Below are 22581 nucleotides of genomic sequence, written 5' to 3'. Positions count from 1 at the left end.
AGTCTGTCTGACCACTTTCTCCTCTCCGGCAATATTTCAGACCACCCACATTGACATCGTTCACCATCTTTCTTTCACACATTCTCTCTATCGCTCCATACATCCAATATTTATTTTTCTCTAAATCTTTAGTTCCCTACCTTTGTCCCATTTCTTCGTTAACCTTTCAATTTATCATCTTTTTGAATGAGACATCAGTTCATCCATTCAGCATTCTTTTCTCGTCTCTCTCTCTGTCCCCAATCCTTCTCTCTCTGTATTTGTCCATCAATCATTTCTCTCATCACCCAACCCTCTGCCTTAATATCTTTTCATTCATGTCCTCCCCTCCGATTCACCCATTGACGTGTTGTCTTTCGTCCACTCTCTCCTTGTCCATCTTGTCCTCAGTCAGCTCTCCGACTATATCGTGCTCGGCCCACTCCCTGTGCTCGCCCTCGGTCCTCGTTGCGTCACTCTCTCTGCATGCTGACCTCTCTGCCGACCTCTCTCTCTAATTCCCCCGCGCAAGCAATGTATTAATTCCTCCCGTGCTGCAGCGTGAGCAGGCCTCTCTGGCTGGCTGTTTTGGGGTAGCGCTATCCCTCGCTCTTTCTTTTCTGGACTCAGCTTCCTTTATTTTTAGAAGTGTTACTTTCTTCCCCGGGTCACTTTCCTTAATATGGGTGTGTAGCTTCGTCGCACCAGTCCACCAGTGGCTGCCACAGCCGGGAATCTCTCTACCCAGCAAATTATCGAGACTTTCAGGTTGCAGCTGGCTTGACGAGCGTCTTGCTCTCCTCTTTGCGTCCCAGGATAGTCCAGAGTGCGGCTGAAAATCTCAGCCCCCCTTTCTGCTTTCCTCGTCCGAGGCCACCCCTCTCTCTCTCTCTCTTTCTCTGTCCCCCTACGCCTCACAGCCGGTGTCCCTCTCTCTCGCCCTCTCTCTGCCTGTTGCCCCGTCCCTCCCCAGCCCCCGTAAGTCAGCTGCACCATGCGGTCCCCATGGCTGTTGTTCCTGTCGGCCGTCACCCTCGCCCTGTGCCGAGCGGAGGAGGGGATGGACATCCCAGAGTACGACGGCGAGGACAGAGTGATTCACCTCTCCGCCAAGAACTACAAGCAAGTGCTGAAGAAGTTCGACATCCTCTGCCTGTACTACCATGAGCCCGTCGACGACGACAAGATCTCACAGAAGCAGTTCGAGTGGGACGAGCTGACGCTGGAGGTATGAGGAACACGGAGACGACAGCGGCGCCAGCCGACCCTCGCCGAGGAGCCCACCGCCGTGGCACCGCGCTGGGTGGGTGGGTGGGCAGGAATATTGCATTCCGAAAAGAAAGCTTTGCAACCAGTCTTCACTAGGGCAAGGAGCAAGATAAGTCACCGCCTGCAGCACTGAGTAATGAACCTGGTTGTGGGGAGGGGGGGGGGGGGGGGGTGTAGAATTAGGAATAAGAAATCTAGCCCAAAGAGTAATCTTGTGTGTGGTCATGCCTCTTTAGGAGAGTGAGTCTGTAGCTGTGTGCGCTCGTGGATGTGTGTATGTGTGTGCAGTGTGTGGGTGAATGTATGTCAGTGCGTGCGCCTATCTATACGTGGGTGTGAGTCTCTGCGTGTGTCTTTGTGTGAGCATATGTGTATATCTGTATGTATGATGTGCCTGTGCGTGATTATGTGTGACTGCGTGTGAGTATGGCCCTGCCAGTATATGGGCGAGTGCATGTCCACTCATGTGTGCCTGTATGTGTATGTGAGTTTGCGTGTGAGTGTGAGTGTTTGTGAGTTTGTGTGTGTGTGTGTGTGTGTGTGTGTGTGAGTGTGAGTGTGAGTGTGTGTGAGTGTGTGTGTGTGAGAGAGAGTGAGATACAGAGAGAGAGAGACCGAGAGAGAGAGAGAGAGAGAGAGAGAGAGAGAGAGAGAGAGAGAGAGAGAGAGAGAGAGAGAGAGAGAGAGAGAGAGAGAGAGAGAGAGAGAGAGAGAGAGAGAGAGAGATCAATTGATTACGTCTTCTTCAGTTGTGTGCGTGTGTGTACACGCGTGCACGTTACGTGCAGTCTGTACATATGGGTCCGTATCCCTGTGTGCGTGTGTCCGCGCGCATATAGCGTGTATGTCTATGTGTATGCATGTATGTGTGTTGTAAGTCCCTGTGCGTGAATGTGTGCGTGCATGTGTGTGAGATATATATATATATATATTTGCCTCTCCATCTCTCTCCTTCGTGTGTATGTGTGAGTACGCGTGTGCATGACTTCTGATAGTATGTTGACGTATGTTTGCTGAGTGTTTGTCTGTGGACGGTCTGTGAGTCTAATCGTTCTGTGCACTATCCTCGGAAGGGTACCGGCACTGCACCCTGCCAGATTGTAAAGGGTTTTACTGGGCCACCAGTTTCCAACCCTCTCTAACTTACACTTTACACGTGCCCCGGAGACCTATAACTGCTTGAACCTGACACCTTTAGCTGTAGTACTGAACCTGCAGTGCAGAAGTAACATAACCCTGAGCCATATGTCCATCTCTGTCACAGAACACCCCACTTCAGCGAGAGTAGTGAGGAGGGAGGCCACTCTGGCCCTCCAACTGTACTGACCATCTTCACGATCTGCTCCCATCTCCTTCGGCTATCACACATCCTGAAATGTCCACAGGTTTCTACGATTCCTGCCAACATTCCATCTGAAGGCGCTGCCCGCTCAAATATTTCCCGTTCCAGAGCAGAATAGTGCCTGGTAAATGATGTTGGGAACATTGATCTCCCAGACTCGATCAGAACAGATTTGTGAGCGCCGGGGTTGAACGGACACTGCACCAGAATGCGCCGACATCACAGTCACAATCGCCGGGACGTAGTATGCTCACTACTGTGACTGTACACACCCCTTTGTTAGACCACACTGACAACAACATACATGACCTAGTGAAATGCACGGATATGGAGTGGTGAGCATGGAATATGGAAGGGTCGATAAAGATAAGGAGCGTGATAGATAAGGGGCGTGAAAAGCTTACAGGGAAATAAGGAAGGTATACGGACTGGTGAATATTCCACAGATAGGGAGGGGTGTAGACGTTGGACGGTGTTACAGAGAGAGGGATGTGTGAAGAGATTGAATGGGGTTACAGAGATATAGGGAGGTGTGAGTTGGAGGAAGTTACAGACAGACAGACAGACAGACAGACAGACAGGGGTATATGACTGGAGGATGGGCAGAGGTAGGGAGGGGTACATTTCCGGAGTTAGTTAAAGATATGATGAGCTGTACATGCTTTGGGGTGCTGCAGGGAATGCGAGGGGTCGAGGAGTTGCAGGGTGATACATGGATAAGGAGAGAGATGCAGGGCTGAATGTGGTGAAAGAGGTAGGGAGGTATGTGGGGACCAGAGGTGTTTACAGAGATACAGATGGATGTAGGTGCTGGAAGCGATTAGTGAGCTGGGATGTCATTAAACTGCTAAGGTCACATAAACGATTTGTGAGGTTATTGCCAGGAATGGGGAGATCATGAGAGATTGGATAGGCTGGGATATATCCTTAGAGTAAAGGAGGTTGAGGGGTGATCTTATAGCGTTTTTATAAAGTCGAGGGGCATGGCTAAGATGGATTGTCACAGTACTTTCCCTGGAGCAGCTGAATCTAAAATTAAGGCTTTGGACACGCTAGAGGCAGGAAACATGTTCCCGATATTCGCGATACATTCGCGATATTCCCGATACACCAGGGGCCACAGTTTAAGAATAAGGGGTAAGCCATTTAGAACGGAGATGTGGAAACATTTTTTCACACAAAGAGTTGTGAGTCTGTGGAATTCTCTGCCTCAGATGGCGGAGGAGGCCGGTTTTCTGGATACTTTCAAGAGAGAGCTAGATAGGGCTCTTAAAGATAGCGGAGCAGGGGATATGGGGAGAAAGCAGGAACGGGGAACTGATTGGGGGGGGGATGATCAGCCTTGATTACTTTGAATGGCGGTGCTGGCTCGAAGGGTTGCATGGCCTACTCCTGCACCGATTGCCTATTGTCTAGAAGGCATAGGTTTAAGGTGAGAGGAGGGATCGTTAAAAATGACCCCAGGGATAAGCATTCCAGAACGAATAGTGGATTTCTTGAACGAGCTGTGGGATCAATTGGTGTAGGTAGGTATATGTACACGTGGATACCTTGCTCGGGAACGCCGTTGGGAAAAAGGGCCTTTTCCATGCTGTATAATGATCCCAGACCGGGAGGGACGACGGTGTTGAAAGAAATTACTGAGATTTCTGTGTAGGGGCTGAGGTGGTTAAAGAGATAGTGAGGGGTGTAAGGTTCAACTGGATTACATGACATGGAGGGGTGTAGGGCGTTATAGAAATAATCGCTGTCATAGAGTTAGATCGGAAACTGGCTCCTCGGCCCAACTTGTACATTCATAGAAACATAGAAATTAGGTGCAGGAGTTGGCCATTCGGCCCTTCGAGCCTGCACCGCCATTCAATATGATCATGGCTGATCATCCAACTCAGTATCCTGTACCTGCCTTCTCTCCATACCCTCTGATCCCCTTAGCCACAAGGGCCACATCTAACTCCCTCTTAAATATAGCCAATGAACTGGCCTCGACTACCCTCTGTGGCAGAGAGTTCCAGAGATTCACCACTCTCTGTGTGAAAAAAAGTTCTTCTCATCTCGGTTTTAAAGGATTTCCCCCTGATCCTTAAGCTGTGACCCCTTGTCCTGGACTTCCCCAACATCGGGAGCAATCTTCCTGCATCTAGCCTGTCCAACCCCTTAAGAATTTTATAAGTTTCTATAAGATCCCCTCTCAATCTCCTAAATTCTAGAGAGTATAAACCAAGTCTATCCAGTCTTTCTTCATAAGACAGTCCTGACATCCCAGGAATCAGTCTGGTGAACCTTCTCTGCACTCCCTCTATGGCAATAATGTCCTTCCTCAGATTTGGAGACCAAAACTGTACGCAATACTCCAAGTGTGGCCTCACCAAGACCATGTACAACTGCAGTAGAACCTCCCTGCTCCTATACTCAAATCCTTTTGCTATGAAAGCTAACATACCATTCGCTTTCTTCACTGCCTGCTGCACCTGCATGCCCACGTTCAATGACTGGTGTACCATGACACCCAGGTCTCGCTGCATCTCCCCTTTTCCTAGTCGACCACCATTTAGATAATAGTCTGCTTTCCTGTTTTTGCCACCAAAATGGATAACCTCACATTTATCCACATTATACTGCATCTGCCAAACATTTGCCCACTCACCCAGCCTATCCAAGTCACATTACAGTCTCCTAGCATCCTCCTCACAGCTAACACTGCCCCCCAGCTTAGTGTCATCCGCAAACTTGGAGATATTGCCTTCAATTCCCTCATCCAGATCATTAATATATATTGTAAATAGCTGGGGTCCCAGCACTGAGCCTTGCGGTACCCCACTAGTCTCTGCCTGCCATTGTGAAAAGGACCCGTTTACTCTTTGCTTCCTGTTTGCCAGCCAGTTCTCTATCCACATCAATACTGAACCCCCAATGCCGTGTGCTTTAAGTTTGTATACTAATCTCTTATGTGGGACCTTGTCGAAAGCCTTCTGGAAGTCCAGATACACCACATCCACTGGTTCTCCCCTATCCACGCTACTAGTTACATCCTCGAAAAATTCTATAAGATTCGTCAGACATGATTTACCTTTTGTAAACCCATGCTGACTTTGTCCAATGATTTCAACACTTTCCAAATGTGCTGCTATCCCATCTTTAATAACTGACACTAGCAGTTTCCCCACTACCGATGTTAGACTAACTGGTCTGTAATTCCCCGTTTTCTCTCTCCCTCCCTTCTTAGAAAGTGGGGTTACGTTTGCTACCCGCCAATCCTCAGGAACTACTCCAGAATCTAAAGAGTTTTGAAAGATTATTACTAATGCATCCACTATTTCTGGAGCTACTTCCTTAAGTACTCTGGGATGCAGCCTATCTGGCCCTGGGGATTTATCGGCCTTTAATCCATTCAATTTACCCAACACCACTTCCCGGCTAACCTGGATTTCACTCAATTCCTCCAACTCCTTTGACCCGCGGTCCCCTGCTATTTCCGGCAGATTATTTATGTCTTCCTTAGTGAAGACGGAACCAAAGTAGTTATTCAATTGGTCCGCCATATCCTTGTTCCCCATGATCAACTCACCTGTTTCTGACTGCAAGGGACCTACATTTGTTATAACTAATCTCTTTCTTTTCACATATCTATAAAAACTTTTGCAGTCAGTTTTTATGTTCCCTGCCAGTTTTCTTTCATAATCTATTTTTCCTTTCCTAATTAAGCCCTTTGTCCTCCTCTGCTGGTCTTTGAATTTCTCCCAGTCCTCCGGTATGCTGCTTTTTCTGGCTAATTTGTACGCATCATCCTTCGCTTTGATACTATCCCTGATTTCCCTTGTTATCCACGGATGCACTACCTTCCCTGATTTATTCTTTTGCCAAACTGGGATGAACAATTTTTGTAGTTCATCCATGCAGCCTTTAAATGTCTTCCATTGCATATCCACCGTCAACCCTTTTAGAATTAATTGCCAGTCAATCTTGGCCAATTCACGTCTCATACCCTCAAATTTACCTTTCTTTAAGTTCAGAACCATTGTTTCTGAATTAACAATGTCACTCTCCGTCCTAATGAAGAACTCAACCATATTATGGTCACTCTTGCCCAAGGGGGCACGTACAACAAGACTGCTAATCAACCCTTCCTCATTACTCAATACCCAGTCTAAAATAGCCTGCTCTCTCGTTGGTTCCTCTACATGTTGATTTAGATAACTATCCCGCATACATTCCAAGAAATCCTCTTCCTCAGCACCCCAGCCAATTTGATTCACCCAATCTATATGTAGATTGAAGTCACCCATTAAAACTGTTTTGCCTTTGTCGCACGCATTTCTAATTTCCTGTTTGATACCATCTCCAACTTCACTACTACTGTTAGGTGGCCTGTGCACAACACCCACCAGCGTTTTCTGCCCCTTAGTGTTTCGCAGCTCTACCCATACCGATTCCACATCCTCCAAACTAATGTTCTTCCTTTCCATTGCGTTAATCTCCTCTCTAACCAGCAACGCTACCCCACCTCCTTTTCCTTTCTCTCTATCCTTCCTGAATATTGAATATCCCTGGATGTTCAGCTCCCAGCCTTGGTCACCCTGGGGCCATGTCTCCGTGATCCCAACTATATCATAGTCATTAATAGCTATCTGCACATTCAACTCATCCACCGTATTACGAATGCTCCTTGCATTGAGACACAAAGCCTTCAGGCTTGTTTTTACAACACTCTTAAACCTTATACAATTATGTTGAAAAGTGGCCCTTTCTGATTTTTGCCCTGGTTTTGTCTGCCTGCCACTTTTACTTTTCACCTTGCTACCTATTGCTTCTACCCTCATTTTACACCCCTCTGTCTCTACGCTCACACATTTAAGAAACCCTTTCCCTTTAACTCCATCCTCAACTATCCCATTCGACGCCCCACCCCCCTTATTCAGTTTAAAACCACCCGTGTAGCAGTGGCAAACCTGCCTGCCAGAATGCTGGTCCCCCACCTGTTAAGATGCAATCCGTCCCTTTTGTACAGTTCCCCCTTACCCCAAAACAGATCCCAGTGATCTAAGAATCTAAATCCCTGTCCCGTGCACCAGTTCCTCAGCCACACGTTCAGGTCCCGTATCTCCCTGTTCCTGCTCTCGCCAGCACGGGGAACTGGAAGCAAACCGGAGATAACAACCCCGGAGGTCCTGCTTTTCAGCATTTTTCCGAGCTCTCTAAAGTCACGCTGCAGAATATTCATCCCCTTCTTTCCGACATCGTTTGTGCCGACATGCACTACCACTTCCGGATGTTCATCATCGCCCTTGAGGATTTTCTGCACTCTGTCCGTGACATCCTGGATCCTGGCACCAGGAAGGCAGCACACCATCCTTGCATCCCGTCTGTTGCCGCAGAAACCCCTGTCGGTACCTCTCACAATGGAGTCTCCCACTACAATGGCGTTGCCTGCCTTAGGCCTTTTTGGTTTTGGCTCAACAGCCCTATTCGCATCACAAGCCAGTCCGTCGCCCAGTGTAAACACCTCTTCTGTCCCGACAGCTTCTAAGTGGGTGAACCTGTTCACAAGAGGTACAACACCCGGGGACGTTGGCATTCCATGCTTCCCTCCCGTTCTCACTGTCTCCCACCTTCTCTCTTCCAGTACCTTAGGTGTAACAATCGTACTGTAGGACTTGTCGAGGAACGACTCCGTTTCTCGGACGAACCGGAGGTCATCCACTTGCTTCTCCAGTTCCCCAACACGGCCCTTCAGGAGCTCCACCTGGATGCACTTCTCGCATTTGTAGCAGCCAGAGGCACTAGCGGTGTCCTTGACCTCCCACATACTGCAAGCATCGCACTGAATCAGCTTGCCTGACATCTCCTTCTTTCGTCTCCGAAGACTCTCGAGCCAAAGACTCACACTTTTCTCACAGGGCACTTCCCTCACAAGGCCGCTCACTCACTGCCGCTCGCTAAGAGCAGTCTTGCTTAAGCGAGACTACACGGATCCATATATCGACAACTTTCTTTGTGAAAACTCTACCATTGAGATCTCCTTTAAATTTATCTTATCTCACATTGAACGTGTGCCCTCCAGTGCTAGACGCCTCCATCACCGGGGCAAAGTCTGAAAGTATATAACGTATCCATGCCGTTCATAATACTACAGACCTATATAAACTCAACCCTCATGCCTTACACCGTGGTGAAAATAGTCCCAGGCCATCCAATGCCCCTTCATCACTGCAACCTTTCATCCAGGCAACGTCCTATAGGATCGTTTCAGCACTCTCCCTGTTGCTACCACGTTTATTTTATGGTGCAGTGACCGGAACTCTCCTCCAAGCCCGGAATAACACATGCCCTGTGTAGATGCTACATAACTTCCCAATTCTCAATCCCCCTTTAAAGAAATAAGCAAGCTACGTGCTTCATTCTTCTGGCCACACATGTCGCATTCTTCTGGCCACAGGTGTTGGAACTGGAGGGGTATTCAAAGACAGTGAGGAATGTAAAGGCAGTGGGGGCAAAGAGATGTTGGGACTGTGAGGGGAGGAAACAGGGTGAAATATACGGGCTGGTGACGTTTACACAGATAGGGATGGATGTTGGGGCATTTATGGAACTATTTGATTCGTGTTTGTTGAGTTATTGACTGCTACATGTATGGTTACTTTTCGTATCAATGCATCTTTCTTGGGTCATTGGGTAATTTCTAGCTGTGGAGATTTGCAGTCTGAGTAAACCTTTCCTACCTCTCCCATCTCTTTCTGCCAGTTGGCGGCACAAGTGCTGGAGGATGAGAACATTGGTTTCGGCCTGGTGGATGCCGATGAAGACGAGGCAGTCGCCAAGAAACTAGGTAAGTCCTGGCACCTACTGGAGAGGAAAGAGGAGGAGGAGAGGTTGGCATCTAAACATTGGAGGGACCGAGAGTGGAGAAATGGGGGAGAAAACGTAGAGGAACAAGCAGCGGGTGGGGGAAGGAGGAGTTGGTTGTGGGTGACGGCCTCCTCGACACCCGTGAGTCTGGGGCAGAGGATCCAATAGGGACGGTGGACAGAGCGACTCGGCGGGAGTGTAGCACATTAGGCGGAACTGCGAGGAGCCTGATTGACTGAATCGCACCTCTTCTCTTCGCCTTTCTCCGAATTGCGTCCCACCGCAGGTCTGGATGAAGAAGGCAGCATTTACGTGTTCAAGGACGACGAGGTAATCGAATACGATGGAGAATTGGCAGCTGACACTATCGTGGAGTTCCTCCTTGATGTAAGTTATTCCTCCGCCATGGGTGTGTTAGTGAGGTCGGCTTCGTGGGGGTGGGGGTGGGGTTGAAAGCATCAGGCTCACACAGCTCAACCAATATGGCAGCTGGGCCTCTCCATGGACTAATTGTGCCCCTACTTGTCCCAAGCACACAAACTCGTTCCTCATTCGGACTCAAAGCATCCGGACCCAGCCCCCTGCATGTTTCCGCAGGCACTCAGCTTCCCCACGGCTCGGCCTCATATAAGAAGACAATTGGCCCCCTGCACTCAACTCAATGCACTGGCGACAAATAAACGGGCGCAGGTTACTGGATGAAATCAGAGTTCCTGCACTAGTGCTAGGTCGTGGAGTCCAAATGGAGGAATACTGAACCAAACAAAGTGGCGTGATATCCTTAGGTAATGGAAGGGAATAACGCATAGGAAATAACGCAGAATGCAAAATTACAATTCAAATTCCCGCAACGACCAGTTGCAACAAGGCGAGTCCAGCCATCTTACCCTGATCTTTACTGGTGTTTCCATTACCCCTTGCCGATATCAATATATTGGGGTTTGCAATGAATATAATTTATTGGACCATGGATAGCTCTGAGGCCGAGTGTCCCGTGGGGAGTGACGCACTTCCTGAAAACACACGGCCTTTCCCCCATCTACAGGGTACGTGAGAAGTGTGATGGAAAACGCTCCATTTCCCCGGGTGAGTGCGGCTTCAACGGCTCCCGAGAAGGTCGACACCGTGGGGACAAGAGAGCAATCCATCGGCTCCCCTACCACTTCCCAAACACTCCCTCTCTCCATCATAAAAACTGCTTCCCCCACCCCTGCCAAATATTCGATCCCTCCACCGTAAAGTTCCCCCCCTCCTCACCAAACACTCCCTCGCTCCACCACTCTAAACCACTCCCTTCTTTCTACCACACTAAACATTCCACCAATCGAGAAACTCTATTCTCTACCACCACCCAGGACATTGTCGCAGTGGCGAGTGGAGGGCCGCAAGGCTCGGTGTTGGGGCCGCAACTGTTTACCATATATATTAATGATTTGGAAGAGGGAATTAGGAGCAACACTAGCAAGTTTGCGGATGACACAAAGCTGGGTGGCAGTGTGAACTGTGAAGAGGATGTTTGGAGGTTGCAGGGTGACCTGGACGGGTTGAGTGAGTGGGCAGATGCGTGGCAGATGCAGTATAATATAGAAAAATGTGAGGTTATCCACTTTGGTAGCAAAAACAAGGGGGCAGATTATTATCTCAATGGGATTAGGTTAGGTAAGGGGGAGGTACAGCGAGACCTGGGTGTCCTTGTCACTGAAAGTTGGCGTGCAGGTACAGCAGGCAACGAAGAAAGCTAATGGAATGTTGGCCTTCATAACAAGAGGATTTCAGTATAGGAGTGGAGAGGTTCTTGTGCAGTTGCACAGGGCTCTGGTAAGACCACATCTGGAGTATTGTGTACAGTTTTGGTCTCCGAATTTGAGAAAGGACATCCTGGTGATTGAGGCAGTGCAGCGTAGGTTCACGAGATTGATCCCTGGGATGGCGGGACTGTCATATGAGGAAAGATTGAAAAGACTAGGCTTGTATTCACTGGAGTTTAGAAGGATGAGGGGAAATCTTATAGAAACATATAGCATTATAAAAGGACTGGACAAGCTAGATGCAGGAAATATGTTCCCATTGTTGGGAGAGTCCAGAACCAGGGGCCACAGTCTTAGAATAAAGGGGCAGCCATTTAAGACTGAGGTGAGAAAATAAGTTTTCACCCAGAGAGTTGTGAGTTTGTGAAATTCCCTGCCACAGAGGGCCGTTGAGGCCAAATCACTGGATAGATTTAAGAGAGAGTTAGATAGAGCTCTAGGGGCTGGTGGAATCAAGGGATACGGGGCGAAGGCAGGCACGGGCTATTGATTGGGGACGACCATCCATAATCACCATGAATGGTGGTGCTGGCTCAAAGGGCCGAACGGCCTCCTCCTGCACCTATTTTCAATGTTTCTATATGTTTCTAAGCAAGGCGACTTGGACAGGTTGCGCGAGTATGCAGATGCATGGCAGGTGCAGTTTAATGTGGATAAACGTGAGGTTATCCACTTCGGTGGCAAAAACAGTAAGGCAGATTATTATCTGAGTGGTGAAATATTAGGAAAAGGGGAAGTACAACGAGATCTGGGTGTCCTAGTTCATCAGTCACTGCAGTTAAGCCTGCATGTACAGCAGGCAGTGAAGCATGTTGGCCTTCATAACAAGAGAAGTTGAGCAGAGGAGCAATGAGGGCCTTCTGCATTTGAACAGGGCACTAGTGAGACCACACCTGGAGTATTGTGTGCAATTTTGGTCTTCAAATCTCAGGAAGGACATACTTGCTATTGATGGAGTGCAGCGTAGGTTCGCTGAAAGGATGGAGCGACTGGGGTTGTATTCGCTTGAATTTAGGATGAGAGAGGATCGTATTGAAACATATAAGATTATTAAGGGATTCGACAGGGTAGATGCAGGAAACATGTTCCTGATGTTGGGGGAGTCCAGAACTACGGGCCGCAGTTAAGAATAATAATAAGAGGTAGGCCATTTAGAATGGAGTTGAGGAAAAACTTTTTACTCCCCGAGAATTGTGAATCTGTGGAGTTTGTTGCATCAGAAGGCAGTGGATGGCAATTCACCGGATACTTTCAAGAAAGAGTTAGATAGACCTCTTAAAGATAGCGCTGTCAGGGGATATGCGGAGAAGGCAGGAACGGGGTACTGATTATGGATGATCAGCCATATGGCAGTGGTGGCTCGAAGGGACGAATGGTCTACTCCTGCACCTATTGTCTATTGACCCGAAACATAACCTACTCCTTTTCTCAAGAGATGCTGATTGACCCGCTGAGTTGCGCCTCTGCAGTTCCTTCCTACACATCCATCCTCAACCCTAATCTCGTCCTCTATCCACCACTTTAAACACAACATCACACCTCTCTAAAATTTCCAATATCGAATCACCTTAAACCCTTAGCCAACTTCAACACACCATATCACAAACACTGCCTCCCTCCGCCCGTCAAAGCATTCCCTCGCTCCGCATCTTAAACACGCCCTCCCTCCACCGTAAATACCCCCCCCCCCCTCCATCTTAAGCACCAGCTCCTTCCCTTCACCATAAACCCTTCCTGTCTCCATCATAAATGCTCTCATCTACCGGCACTCTACACCCTGCACCTTGAACACTCACATCGCCCACCACCCTAAACATTGCCTCTCTTAACTGTAACTCTCTTCATTTCCCAAACACCCCATTCATCATCCTGAGGGCACCTTCTCACCATCTTCCACACTCCCTCAACCACCCTCAGCACTAAACATTTCCTCTTGCATCACCCGAAACACTGTCTCCATACGCCACCCCGAACACCCTCACCCTAAACACTCCCTGACTTCATCATTCTCTACTGGCCCTATAACACTCATTCCCTCCGCTCTAAGCAAACGTCGGCTCTCCGTAAACCACCCCTCCGTCTAGCCTAAGCAAACTCTCGCTCCACATTACACGAATCCCTACCTCTATTTGAACACTACATCCCTGCACCAGTCAAAATACTCCTTCCTTCCACCGTCAACATCCCTGCCCTCCAACCTAAACACCCGGAAAACACTATTCCCTCCACTCTAAATACACCACCTCTCGTGACTCTAACGAGGGCACTTGAAACACTCCAGCGCTTCGCCGTTCACTTCGCCGTTCACTCACTCCAGAGCTTCCCTCCACCCAAAGCACCACACCAGTTCAACACTTTCTCACCACAAACACTTCCTCCGTACGCCACATTGAGCTTTCTCTCACCATCATACTGAAGACTTCCTTCCATCTTAAATACGTGCTCTCCCCTCAATACCACCACGGCCTTTCCCATTAGTAAATACTCGCTTACTTCAGCACCCTCAACACTCAATTTCTCCATTTCCGCAAACGCTCCATCCTTTCATGGGAAGTCCTGCCTCCCTCCCCAAACACATCCCTCTGCACCCTCAACATTATCCACCCAACAACACTTTCCTGGCCACCTAAAACACTCCATTCTCACCACCAGCCTAAACACCACCTTCCTCCACCACACTATTTCTACTATTTCTACTATACACCTCCTTGAACAATTCCTCCCTCGATCCTGAAGAGGTATTTGCTTCCTCCCTAACTACTTCTAGCAGTGTCAGAGAACCCCCTTGCTCTACCCTAAATAGGTTTTTCCTCCACCTACCTAAACACTCTTCACCAGCCAAAATAATCCTATTCACGATCACAAAACTGGCTCCCTGTGCCTACCCATTACCCTGCTCCAAACGTTTCCTTTCTCTAAAGCCTAAACACTAACTCTAACCACACGAATCAATCACTCCCTCACCACCCTAAACACCCTCTTAATGCACCATCCTAAAAAATCCCCCGTACACTACTCAAAAACACACCTTCTCTTTGCCATACCTTGTATTCCTTCCCAACCATCACCCTAAGCACTCTCTCTCTCCATCCTAACCACTCCCTCCCTCCACCCTATTCACTATCTTCCTTTCTTCACTTTGTCCGTTATCTCCCCCATCATATATGGCTTCTCCCGCGGGCACCCTAAACACTCACACCTGACACCCTGAACACCTGATCCAACCACCACTCAAAAGATTTGCTCTCTCACGCCTACACCACCGTCTACCACCGAGATACGCACTTCAACGTCCTCTAGGATAGGGATTCAGACTTTTGAACCATGGGGATATCTTCTAAAGTCAGTAGAAAAGAGCGGTAGCGGGCAATTAGAAGGGTTGGAAAAGTTTAAGAAATATAATTAGAAAGGTGGGGACCTCTGCTGTTTGTGATTATAGTGCCCTGCATAATGTTTGGGACAAAGACCCATCATTTATTTATTTGCCTCTGTACTTCACAATTTGAGATTTGTGATAGAAAAAAAAATCACATGTGGTTAAACTGCACATTGTCAGATTTTAATAAAGGCCATTTTTATACATTTTGGTTTCACAATGTAGAAATTACAGCACTGTTTATACATAGTCCGCCAATTTCAAGGCACTATAATGTTTAGGACACAGCAATGCCATGTACATGAAAATAGTCATGATTAGTATTTTGTTGCAAATCCTTTGCATGCAATGACTGCTTGAAGTCTGCGATTCATGGACATCATCAGTTGCTGGGTGCCTTCTCTGGTGATGTTCTGCCAGGCCTGTATTGCAGCCATCTTTAGCTTATGCTTGTTTTGGAGACTAGTCCTGTTCAGTTTTCTCTTCAGCATATAAAAGACATGCTGGATTGGGTTCAGATCGAGTGATTGGCTTGGCTACTCAAGAATTTACTATGTTTTAGTTTTGAAAAACTCCTTTGTTGCTTCAGCGGTATGTTTGGGATCATTGTCTTGCTGTAGAATGAACCGCCGGCCAATGAGCTTTGAGGCATTTGTTTGAACTTGAGCAGCGAGGATGTGTCCACTAAAATAAATACTTTCTCCCTCGACCACTCTCCCTCGATACATCAGCAATTGTATCATCAATGAAGATAAGTCAAGAGTCAGGAGTGTTTTATTGTTATGTCCCAGATAGATCAATGAAATTTTTACTTGCTGCAGCACAACAGAATATGTAATCATAAAAAATAATATAACAACAACTCCAAAGAAAAAGAACAAACAATAACAGTGCAATAATAACAATAATAATAATAATAATAATCATCATCTATTGTAGTTCATAGCTTTTGGAAGTTGTAGTGTTTAATAGCCTGATGGCTGTAGGGAAGAAGCTGTTCTTGAACCTGGATGTTACAGTTCTCAGGCTCCTGTCCCTTCTTCCCGATGGCAGTAGTGAGATGAGTGTGTGGCCAGGATGGTGTGGGTCTTTGATGATGTCGGCCGCATTTTTGAGGCAGCGACTGCGATAGATCCCTTCGATGGTGGGAAGGTCAGAGCCGGTGATGGCCTGGGCAGTGTTTACAACTTTTTGCAGTATTTTCTGCTCCTGGACGTTCAGATTGCCGAACCAGGCCGTGATGCAACAGGTCAGTATGCTCTCTACTGTGCACCTGTAGAAGTTCAAGAGAATGCTCTTTGACATAACGAATTTCTGTAATCTTCTCAGGATGTAGAGGCACTGATGTGCTTTCTTTATGATTGAATCAGTGTGTTGGGTCCAGGAAAGATCGTCGGAAATACGCAAGGCCAGGAATTTGAAGTTTTTAACTCTCCGCCATCGTCCTATTGATATAAACAGGATTGTGGTACCTCAACCTTCCTCTTCCAAAGTCCACAATCAGTTCTTTGGTTTTGCTGATATTGTGAGCCGGGTTGTTGTGCTGGCACCATATGGTCCGTCGGTCGATCTCACTTCTATACTCTGACTCATCACCATCTGTAATTCGTCCCACAACGGTGTTGTTGTCGGTGAACTTGAAAATGGAGTTCGTACTATGTCCAGCTACACAGTCGTGAGTATAGTGTGAGTAGAGCAGGGGGCTGAGTACGCAGCCTTGAGGTGCTCCCGTGCTGATTATCACTGAGGATGAAGTGTTTATGCCAATTCGAACAGACTGTGGTCTGTGGATGAGGAAGTCTAGGGTCCAATTGCAGAGGGAGACCCAGTTCCGTGAGTTTCGTAACCCAGCTTTTTTTTTGTATCAAAAAATAATTTATTTAATTTCAACACGATACAAAAACCAAAAAATCCAAAACCGTGGTGAGATACCCACCTCCATGTTACAAAATCATCAAACAACTATTCTAACTACTATACAACCCTGGTAAAGGGGCAGCATCTACCATATATACCCATGTAACGATTACAGCATGGAAACAGGCCATCTCGGCCCTTCTAGTTCGTGCCGAACACTTATTCTCACCTAGTCCCATCAACCTGCACTCAGACCATAACCCTCCATTCCTTTCCCGTCCAAATACCTATCCAATTTATTTGTAAATGATAAAATCGAACCTGCCTCCACCACTTCCACTGGAAGCTCATTCCACACAGCTACCACTCTCTGATTAAAGAAGTTCCCCCTCATGTTACCCCGAAACATCTGTCCCTTAATTCTCAAATCATGTACTCTTGTTTGAATCTTCCCTATTCTCAATGGGAAAAGCTTATCTACTTCAACTCTGTCTATCACTCTCATCATTTTTAAAGACCTCCATCAAGTCCCCCCTTAACCTTCTGCGCTCCAAAGAATAAAGACCTAACTTGTTCAACCTTTCTCTGTAACTTAGTTGCTGAAACCCAGGCAACATTCTAGTAAATCTCCTCTGTACTCTCTCTATTTTGTTGACATCTTTCCTATAATTTGGCGAGCAAAATTGCACATCATACTCCAGAATTGGCCTCACCAATGCCTTGTACAATTCTAACATTACATCCCAGCTTCTATGCTTTTTTTTTTTTTTTGATTTAAATCTTTTTATTTGAATTTCACAGCAATTTGCATACATACAATGATAACAGACAGTGACAGTCAAGGCATAATTATGCAACAGTATGTAAGAGACCCTCAAAGCCCTTACCCACATTTAACCCACCCGAATCAGGTCGGAACCAAACGGGGACAAACAACACTCACATACATACACATCCACACAAATATGGTAAGATAAACGAAACAAAAAGTACTAAAAAAAAAGAAGAAAAAAAAAAGGGGGGTACAATTTTAACATTACATCCCAACTTCTATACTCAATGCTCTGATTTATAAAGGCCAGCACACCAAAAGCTTTCTTTACCACCCTATCCACACGAGATTCCACCTTCAGGGAACTATGCACAGTTATTCATTGATCCCTCTGTTCAACTGCATTCCTCAATTCTCTACCATTTACCATTTACGTCCTATTTTGATTTGTCCTGCCGAAATGTAGCACCTCACACTTATCGGCATTAAACTCCATCTGCCATCTTTCAGCCCACTCTTCCAAATGGCCTAAATCTCTCTGTAGACTTTGAAAATCTACTTCATTATCCACAACACCACCTATCTTAGTATCATCTGCATACTTACTAATCCAATTCACCGCACCATCATCCAGATCATTGATGTATATGGCAAACAACAGTGGACCCAACATAGATCCCCGAGGCACCCCACTGGTCACCGGCCTCCAACCTGACAAACAGCCATCCACCATTACTCTCTGGCATCTTCCACTCAGCCACTCTTGAATCCATCTTGCTACTCCACCATTAATACCCAACAATTGAACCTTCTTAACCAACCTTCCATGTGGAACCTTGTCAAAGGCCTTACTGAAATCCATATAGACACAGGCTCGGGCAAATCTGGCTCGGGCAAATCCCTCTTCCACCTGGCGCCATGACTCGTGGATAGCCAGATTGGTCAGGCCTAGGAGCAACCCAACCAGGACATCTTCAGCCCTGCCTACTCCCTAGATCCCGTCACCAGTCCTTCGGTCACTGAGAGCAAAGCCACTCCTCCTTGCCCTCGGCGCCCCGGCTACAAGGGACGCTTTACTGGTCCCTCTACACTCAACAGGAATGATGGTGGTCTTGGTCTTGGCCTCCTTCTTCAGGTCGTCCAAGAAGGACCTGAGTTGACGCAGGTCGTTCCCCTTCACCCCCTTCACCCCCTTGCCCCTCCCCCTCCTTCTGAGGATGAAGTTCAGCGAGCTGGTGAGCCCATGTAGGTTTGGTCACCGGAGGGAAGCCAGTCTGGGCTGATGTTGGGCTCCTTCAGTGGCATGGATGAACTTGCGGATCTCCTCCACTGGAATGATCGGAGTGGCGTCGGGGGGGGGGGGGGGGGGGGGGGGGGGGGGGGGGGGGGGGGGGGAGCGAGAACATCCATTGATTCATTGCCCGAGGAGTCGCCTTCCACGCACACACTGCAGATGGAGACACCATCCCCATCCCCGGACACACCCTTAGTGCTCGAAACTCCCACCTCACCCTGTGCGGCAGTTGCCTCTGCCCCACCCACTGGTCTCTCCTCCACCTTAATCCCAACCCTAGGGCCAGTGGAAGAGGGGCCCTCCCCAGATGTACCCGGGGAGTCAAGAACATCGGCAGTCTATTCCTCTACCAGTTGGGCCTAGAGTGGACTCTGGTACACCAGACTCAGGGAGTCCCTCTGGAGCCAGGCCCTGAGGGAGAGAAGGGCTGGTTTCCCCTACTTCTTCACCGCCTACAGTCTCTGCCTCCAGAGGTTTGCTCTGCACCTTGTCCTGGGTGGGCTGATCCTGGGCTTCCTCGGGTGCCTGATGCAGGACTCCCTCACCAACAGGAATCTCCTCCTGCTCCATAATACCCGAGTGGTTCCCATCGCCACTCTCCCCAGAATCCCCTCCAGAACATGAGACCGGGGTCCGAACCATAGGGCGGGAGTCTTCCTCCACCACAGTACTCCCCTTCCCCCTAGATGATGCTGGTTTGTTCCCCTTCCGTTCCTCCATGGAGAGATTCCTCCACTTTTTTCAAAGAGGAGGCACTCACAGACTCTGGAGTCACCTGAGCAACCTTCCTCCGTGGCACCCCACCCTTCCACCAGATCCTCACCGCCCCCGGCTGGATTATGGGGCTTGCAGACTCCCTAACGGGAGGCGACGGGAAAGGCAGGTCATTCTTATCACTGGGGGCTTTGCTACCTAGGAGCTTCACCTTCTTCCCCACCTTGCCCTCCTTCTTTTGACTCTCCCCACCCCCGCCTGCACAACCCCAGACATCCACTACAGGGGGGATTGGAGCGAGGGGGGGGGGGGGGGGGTGAGGGGGATTAGTGGCACTGGAGGTGGAGGCCCCCGCCCGGGATTTGGGGCAATTCTTCCGAATATGCACCACTTCCTTGCAGGCATGGCACCTTGGGCGCTCCGATGTCCAGTAGACGGTGAAGTCATGCCCATCCTGCTGGACACAGAAGCGCCCGTCAACGACCTTCTCCTGGTCCGGCATCATTGACAGCTGGCGCCGGAGGGAAAGAATGTGCCGCAGCTCCTTCCTGCGGAACCCCTGGGATATTGGGGTGCATCCGTGAGTACCTTCCCCAGGGTGTGAAGGTGGGGAAGGAGGGCCTCGTTTGTAATGCAGGGCGGGACGTTGGTCAAGATGGACCCTATGGGGTCGACCTGCAAGAAAACTCCCCCCACTGTGACCCCTTTATTCACGGCCGCGTTCACTTCCTCAATGGACTCAAGGAAGAACACGGCCTGCCCGAGCATCTTACCCACGTACAGGTCGCCTGAGGGCTTCGCCGCTACGGCCACGGCAGCCAAGCAGTCCTCCAGGTTCATCTGGGGGGGGGGGGGGGGGGGGGGCAAGTAGCAACTGACCCCATGCTCAAAAGGAAGGTTCTTCATGGGGAACCAGGCCACAAGAGGAGTAGGTGAAGCAGCAGAAGCAGCCACCTGAGCATAGCTCCTGGAAGGCCCCGGCTCCCCAGAATCTGACCCGGCATGGTCTCAGGCACTACATTTAAACAAACTCAAAAACAATAACTAACAGTCAAAATACAGATACTGACAGTCAAAAATGGCACGACGCCAGTGTCCAAACACAAATATGGAACAGTTTGAGGGAGGCAGCAAGTGATGTTGCCTCAGACGTTGATAATGGCGATCACCCACAAAACGTCTGTGTCACCACCTCTTTGCCCGACGATCTTAACTCTCCTGCGATCCCCGGCGAGCTGCTGACCTCCAAAGACAATCCCAGCTGTTCCTCTCTACTTCTGCAGTAACGAATGGGACTTGCCTGCAGTCTTTGATGTTGGAAACCTTCTCCCTCCGAGTGAAAGGAGGCATTGCAAGCTCCAAGGCCGCAGAAAGATGTCGAGGCGGTGCAGGTGCAGAAATGCTCTGACACCACACAAAAGGCAGACCAGTCCGGTCAGCACCGACGAGGCAGTAAGGGGGGTTGTTCTGTACGAAGGTGTCAAAGTCCAGAAATATTTTTATACCCTTTTTTGGTGCACAAGTAGTTTCCTGGCAGGTTGCCAGTCTCCGTAGTGGGAGCTATGCAGTCAGTAGATAAGATCCAAAACAAGCAGAAAACATTAAAAAAAAACAAGTCTCTGCAATGTCGCAGCGATGCACAAAGATGTTTAAATGCATCGCCGTGCCTCCTGTGAAATCCCAAAAAGATATTTAAAGCACTTATTTCTGTATCTGGACAGGAGCTCCAAATCACCACACCTCCCCACGTAACCAGTAAGGGATGATGGTGTTGAACGCCGAGCTGTAGTCTATAAACACCAGCCTGACGTAAATGTTTTTATTGTCAGTGGTTCAGTGTGGAGTGGAGAGCCAGTGAGATTGCATCCTCCGTGGACCTATTGCGACGGAAGTTCAAACTGTAGTGGGTGAGCAAGTACCTTCAGTAGCCATACATGCCCAGTCCTTAACACCCCACCACTATGTTTAACAGATGAGGTGGTATGCTTTGGATCTTGGGCAGTTCCTTCTCTCCTCCATAGTTTGCTCTTGCCATCACTCTGACATAAGTTAATCTTCATCTCTTCTGTCCACTAGATCCTTTTCCAAAACAGTGGTTGCTCTTTTAAGTACTTCTTGTCAAACTGTAACCTGGTCATCCTATTTTTGATGCTAACCAGTGTTTGCATCTTGCAGTGTAGTCTCTGTATTTCTGTTCATGAAGTCTTTTGCGGACAGTGGTCAATGACAAATCCACATCCGACTCCTGAAGAGTGTTTCTGATCTGTCGGACAGGTGTTTGGAGATTTTTCTTTATTACAGAGAGAATTCTTCTGTCATCAGCTGTGGAGGTCTTCCTTGGCCTGCCAGTCCCTTTGCGATTAGTAAGCTCACCTGTGCTCTCTTTCTTCTTAATGATGTTGCAAACAGTTGATTTTGGTAAGCCTAAGGTTTGGCTGATGTCTCTAACAGTTTTAATTTGTTACTCAGTCTCATAATGGCTTCTTTAACTTTCATTGGCATAACTTTGGTCCTCATGTTTATAAACAGCAATAAAGGATTCCAAAGTTTATGGAAAGACTGGAGGAAAGACTAGGTGCTGAGAACTCTCTCATACCTGCATTAAGGAGGCATTTAAACACACCTGAGCAATTACCAACACCTGTGAAGCCATGTGTCCCAAACATTATGGTGCCCTGAGATGGGGGGACTATGTATAAACACAGCTGTAATTTCTACATGGTTAAACCAAAATGTTTAAAATTACACATGAAATAAAATCTGACAAACTGCACTTTAACCACATGTGATTGTTTTCTATTACAAATCTCAAATTGTGTAGTACAGAGGCAAATACATAAATGAAGGGTCTTTGTCCCAAACATTATGGAGGGCACTATATAAATGACCTAGACATAAATATAGATGGGTGGGTGGGTGAATATGTTTGCAGACAACACCAATAGAAAGAGTTGTAGATAGTGATGAAGGCTGTCAGACGATAGAGACGACATGATGGATAAAGATCAGCTGCAGAAATGGGCGAACAATGGCAGATTTAGGAGGTTGAATGTAAAGAGAGAGAGTATACAATGAATGGCAAGGCCCTTAGCTGCGTTGATATGCAGATGGATCTTGGAGTCCAACTTCATAGCTCAGCAAAGGTGGCAGCACACATAGATGGGGTGGTAAAGAATGCATATGGTATGCTGCTTTCATTGCTAGAGGCATTGAATATAAACGTCAGGAAGTCGATGCAACTATACAGGAGTTTGGTTCGGCCGTATTTGAAGTATTGCGTGCAGTTATGATCGCCACATGACAGGAAAGGTGTGGAAGCTTTGG

The 22581-nt window shown here is 48.0% G+C and overlaps 1 protein-coding gene across 1 annotated transcript in view; it reads left to right on the top strand.

Annotated features, from left to right (window-relative positions):
* Positions 1-681: 681 nt before the first annotated feature.
* LOC116986670 (calsequestrin-1-like) overlaps positions 682-22581 on the top strand; it is a 59349-nt gene continuing 37449 nt past the window's right edge. The window contains exons 1-3 of the mRNA XM_033042243.1: positions 682-1207; positions 9332-9416; positions 9723-9823. Coding sequence (XP_032898134.1) covers positions 974-1207; positions 9332-9416; positions 9723-9823 — 420 coding nt within the window. The 5' untranslated portion in view covers positions 682-973. The remainder of the gene's footprint in view (positions 1208-9331; positions 9417-9722; positions 9824-22581) is intronic.

This window comes from Amblyraja radiata, chromosome 24 (assembly GCF_010909765.2).
Source record: "Amblyraja radiata isolate CabotCenter1 chromosome 24, sAmbRad1.1.pri, whole genome shotgun sequence".
NCBI lineage: Eukaryota > Metazoa > Chordata > Chondrichthyes > Rajiformes > Rajidae > Amblyraja > Amblyraja radiata.
This window is presented reverse-complemented; position numbering and strand designations above follow the sequence as displayed.